General features: G+C 62.8%; 1 protein-coding gene across 1 annotated transcript; it reads left to right on the forward strand.

Annotated features, from left to right (window-relative positions):
• Window positions 1-248: 248 nt before the first annotated feature.
• SDRG_11311 (hypothetical protein) lies at window positions 249-2,630 on the forward strand (the record flags this gene model as incomplete). Its single annotated transcript, XM_008617343.1, has 2 exons — window positions 249-1,280; window positions 1,326-2,630. The coding sequence occupies 2 exons, from the start codon at window positions 249-251 to the stop codon at window positions 2,628-2,630; spliced, it is 2,337 nt and encodes a 778-aa protein (XP_008615565.1).
• Between the last annotated feature and the right edge of the window lie 2,745 nt (window positions 2,631-5,375).

Genomic DNA, 5,375 nt, shown 5'->3' on the forward strand with positions numbered 1-5,375 from the left:
CTGGTCGGTCGTCTTTGAAGGACTCTGCAACAAAGCAAGTGTAAATTGCAAAGTTTTGCGCATTCAACAGCGTCGGCATCGTCGTAACATCGCCTCCGAAGATTCTCGTTCAGCGCTACTAGTATGACACACACCGCTTCTGGAAGGACGAGCAACTTTGTCGTCAAGATGACGTGGCAGATTGTCGACTTTCTATTCCGACCTGTTGCGCACACCTCCCACCCGCCTGCACCCGAACCGAAGTCACCATGTCTGGCCCTAATCCGTCCTCGATCGCCGTTGTGGCCCCTCCCCCCTCTCTAGTGGGTACGGGTACGGGTCCTACAGATGGTGCGACATCGCACTCCGCGGTGAGCACTGAGTCTGCGGGTACCCCACCCCCGACCGCGGGCCCTACCGAAACGACCACGAATGGCGCGGAAGCGGCCGCGGCCTCCTCGAGTACGCAGCCCGCGTCGCCCGCGGCCACGCCTGGCCAGCCGACAACGCCGAAGAAGAAGACGCCGGGGGTGCTCAACCGTCGCACCGTCCGGGCCGCTACCAAGCTCCTCAAGGCACAAGCGAAGGCGAAGAAGCAGGCGTCCCAGAAGCCCGACCAACAGTCGCCGGCCACGCAGCCTGAGTCGCCGCCGCACAAACCCAAAACCTCGCCGCGCGAACCGCTCTCTGGACACGCTGTGGACGACGCCGCACTCGATGCCAGTTGCTTGCAACTCGCCGCGGTGCTTGCCGCCGACCCAGACGCGATCGACGACGTGCTCGAAGCCTTTTTGGACAAAGCTTCCAACACGTCCCGCAATTCGCAATGGTTCGAGCACCCAGTCGAGCTAGGGCCCGGATACGGCGGCGATGACGAATCCACCATGCGCGAACGGCTCGTTGGCCACAACAAGTCGCTCGAGTGGCAAGGCCTGTTTTCGAAGGTCGCGATCATTTTGAAGCAATACGGCACCCGAGGCACTGTGCTGACGCTCGCGACCCAGTACCCGGAAGTCAGTCAGACGCTGACGCACATGTCGTTCACGCTGACGCCTCCGGGCGGCCGCATGTACCTCGTCCCGGCCAAGTCGGCTTACGCGCATCACTACTATGTCACGTTCCGCGACCTCGCCGACCCTTTTCTCCAGCGCGCCGCCTTCGTGGCTCTCTTCAAGCTGACCCGCAACGTCCTTCAAGGTTTCTGCCCGACGCAGAACGCCGTCATTGCAGGTTCGTCCTATCGCGTTCTGTTCAATCAGACGGCAATCCCTGCGGCATTGCTGCTCGGCGATGGCCAGACCGTTCGAGAAGTGGAGATCATCAACCGCGCTGGCGAGCGCGTCTAGGCGGTATTCCACCACAAGGTCCATATGTACAACTCGACGTGCCCCCCTTCGTTGGTCGTGGCCCGCAACGAGCGCGAACTCCACCGCGAGCGTATCGCCGAACAGAAAGCAGCAGCGGCAGCCGAGAAGGCAGCGCGCGCCGCCGCCAAACAAACCCGCAAGAACGCCAATGACGCGCAACGCACCGACAGTGGTGCCCAGCCCAAACGCCGCGCGACAGACCCCGCTCAACGCCAAGACGCGGCCGCGCCGACTTCCTCCGACGCCGCCGCCGCCGTACCGCCTGGACATGTGCCGCTTCATTTGAATGCTGACACCATGCCCGACGCCGCCCTTGCCAACGATTCCACCTCCCCAGACGCCTTTACCATGGAAGGCGCCGGGCAAGACGACATGGACCTCGGTGGCGCAGACGATGGGCAAGACGTCGTCGTCACCTCAATTGATGCGAGCGCGGGACTGTACACACGGTCGCAGGTCGCCGCATCGACCTCGAATATGTTCGACGCGTTCGCGGACACGGAAGAAGAAGAAGAAGAAACCGCCGACGCCGAAATGGACCCAGACGCGACGGATTTTCTCCCACATTTCCGCGCGCGGACCACGCCTGCCGAGTCGCACGGTACCCGCAACCGCAGCCTAGGGAAGAAGAAGGTTACGGCGGCGGAGCTGGCCAAGCGGGCTGCCACGACGACCAAGAAGCTCATCGAGGCCAAATCGGGCGACGTGTCGGTATGCACAGACCCGCGCACGCTCCTCGCCATGGTGGAGAACGAACCGGACGTCGTCAACGCCGTCATGTTCAACTGCCGCCGAGGCGGCGCCACCTCGTTCGCCCAGGCGCAAGCGATTCGTCGCGCGATCGTGCGCACAACCCAAGATCCGGCGCTACGCGGCCCAGCTCTTGATCAAATGGTGGCAACTCAGCCGGCAGATGCCCGCACTATGGCCCAGATGTTTGCGGCGGCCGTAGACGAGTCTGAGCGCGCGGCAGCGCTCGCATTGGCCGGCCTGGACCTGGTTTTCCGCCTTCGAGGCCGGGACGTGTACGATAACGACGCCCTACTCGCCCAGATCCTCGGCGAGCCCGTACTGCGGACACCGGAAGGTCTACTGTCCGACAAGTCGCTATTGGCGGTCGTCACACACCCGCAGTTTGCGCCGCAATTCACCGCGCTCAAGAACCTGCCGAAAATGGTCGGTGGCGCGTTCGACACGCTGCTGGCCCTCTTTGTGGACTCCGCACCGAACTGCGATGTCGAGACGGGTGCGCTCTGTGCAGGCGCGCTCGCGCCTCGCTGCTAAGGTGGCCTCGGCCGCCTCGCAGGCGCAGCCGCTGCATGATGGCAACATGCAAGCAGCTGTGCCTCCGTTGACGTTGAGTGTAGCTTGCCTCAACGCCAACAGTCTCGAGCGAAAATACCACTCGCTCTTGCACACCTTCTCAATCAAGCACGACATCACATTCTACCAAGAAACCAAGTTCAGCTCTACCAAGTCCCAAGACGAAGCCGCGTTCGCGTGGAGCCAACTCATCTTCAGCACATCCCACTGGTTTGTCTGCAACCCGCGTTTTGCACGCGCGCCTGGAGAACACTCGTGCCGCGGCGTCGCCACGACGGTTCGACCCGACAGCGCAATTCAAGACCTTCAAGTCGTCGCGACACCGCTCGACCGTCCCGCGCTCCAGAATCGCTACCTTCTGCTCCAAGGCCTCGTCGGCGAGCTCCCCGTGTACCTTCACAACGTTTACGCGCCGTCCGACCCGGCGACACGCTCGGCTTTCTTCGTGGCACTGCCACGGGACTTCCCACCGGACGCCGTTCATATCGTGGGCGGTGACTTCAACGTTACGCTGCACGACCGTCTGGACTCTGTCGCTCCGTCGATCGCGTCTCAAACCGGTCGCGAAGCCCTTTTCGACTGGCTAGGCTGCCTCGATCTCATTGACGTCTTTCGCGCGCAGCACCCGGCACGCCGCGTGCTCACCAGCCCGCGCAGCAAGAACAGAATTGACTACATCTTCATGTCGCGCGCTCTGCACCACGCGCAGACGGTCACGGCTACCCACGAACACGGCACGACAAGGTCGGACCACTCAGCGTGCATCGTTGCGCTGCAACCGGGACGGCGACCGGGGCCTGGGCCTTGGACGCCACCCTCGTGGCTGCTACGCCTACCTGAGGCGGCCAAGATTGTCATCTCGCATCTCGACGGCTTCCTTGCGCGCACCGACCTCGCGCAGAACGTCTCCAAGTACTATGACAACATGGTGTACTACATTCGGCGCAGACTCCACGAGCTACACCGCAAGAAGGTGAAGGACAACGCGGCCGACCTCACAGCGCTCACGCGTCGCTTGGCGGTCGCCTTCGATGCGCTTCAGCACGAGGTCTCCGAAGCCCTCGTGGCAGCAGTGCGCCAGATCAAGGCTGAGCTCAAGCAGTACCACGCGCAGGTGCGTGAGTTCAAGGCGGAAGCGGTGCTCCACCGCCACTTAGCGGAAGCTGACCGGTGCTCACGCCGGCATTTGAAGATCCCAGTTCCCCGTCCTCTCCGTAAGAAAGCCATCTTGGCCATGACGGACGATGACGACGTGCACCACACGGAGCCAGCGGGTGTGGAAGCCACTCTACACAGGTTCTACGCGCAGCTCTACGCACCGGACGAGCCGGCGCCCGCGGCCGCGATCGACGCCTTCTTGGACCCCGTACTTCCGTCGCCGCTACCCGCGGCGCTCGCCGCGAGCCTCGAGGCCCCGATCATGGCGTCGGAAATCTACGAGGTCATCACTCAGGCCGCATCTAACAAGGCTCCAGGACCGAATGCACTCCCGAACGAAGTTCTTCAACTGGCACCGACACAATGGGCCCGGGCCCTCGAGATGGTGTTTATGCACCGCCTCCATGACCACCCGACGTTGACGACGGCGCAATGCCGAGGCACGACGATCCTGCTCCACAAGAAGGGCGCACGCGACCGGGCAGGCAACTACCGGCCCATCAGCCTCATCAACACGGACGTCAAGATGCTGACCAAGGTTTTGGCCAACCGCGTGCAGCCGTGCGCCGACTGGCTCGTTCACTCGGACCAAAACGGCTTCATCCACGGGCGTTCGATCGTCTCTAATATAGCACGGCTAGACGACATGCTCGCGTACTGCAAGGACCACGCGCCAACGTCGATCATCGCCCTCTTGGACTTTGAAAAGGCGTTCGATCGCGTCTGCCACACGTACCTCGCCCAACTGCTGCCTCGGCTCGGCTTTCCGCCGGCCTTTGTCGACACCGTCCGCTGCCTGTACTCCGGACGCCAGTCGCGGCTCTTGGTCAACGGCCGTCTCTCGCGGGCCTTCGACATTGGGCGCGGGGTTCTCCAGGGAGACCCGTTGTCACCGCTGCTTTTCGTTCTCGCCATGGAACCTCTTTGCAACCTACTGCGCAGCAGGCCGGACCTCGGAGTCCACATCGGCGGCGTCGCGCACGTTGCCAGCTGCTTTGCTGACGATACGCAGCTGATTGCGCGGGATGAAGATGCACTCCACGCCCAACTCGCCTTGGTGGAACAGTTTTGTGCCGTCTCGGGCTTTCGCTTGAATCGCCACAAGACCGAGCTTCTGACATACGCTCCGGTCTCGGACGCGCTCGCGCCACTCGTGGTCAAGCAGGAGACTCCAACAAAGGCCCTCGGTATTTTGGTTGCGCCGGGGCTCGGTCCCAACGCTCGCTTCGACTACGCCCTCGCCAAGTTTGCAGACCGGCTCCGGCTCTGGTCGTACAAGTCGAACACGCTCGTCGGAAAAGTCGTCATTCTACGCACGCTCTGTCTGCCACTGCTCTGGTACCAGCTCGCATGGGTGCTGCCGACAGCAAAGGCCGCGGCGATCATCGACCGCATGATGCTCCAATTCCTGCGCAACGAGCCGATCGCACGCCGCAATGAACGCCGCGTCCGTCACTTCCGGGAAGACCTCGCTTTCTCCCCTCGTCGACTCGGCGGCATGGGGCTGGCGCATGCATTGGCCTTGTGGACCGCGCGCCACCGCACAGG

This window comes from Saprolegnia diclina (assembly GCF_000281045.1).
Source record: "Saprolegnia diclina VS20 unplaced genomic scaffold supercont1.40, whole genome shotgun sequence".
In the NCBI taxonomy this organism is placed as follows: Eukaryota; Oomycota; class Saprolegniomycetes; order Saprolegniales; family Saprolegniaceae; genus Saprolegnia; species Saprolegnia diclina.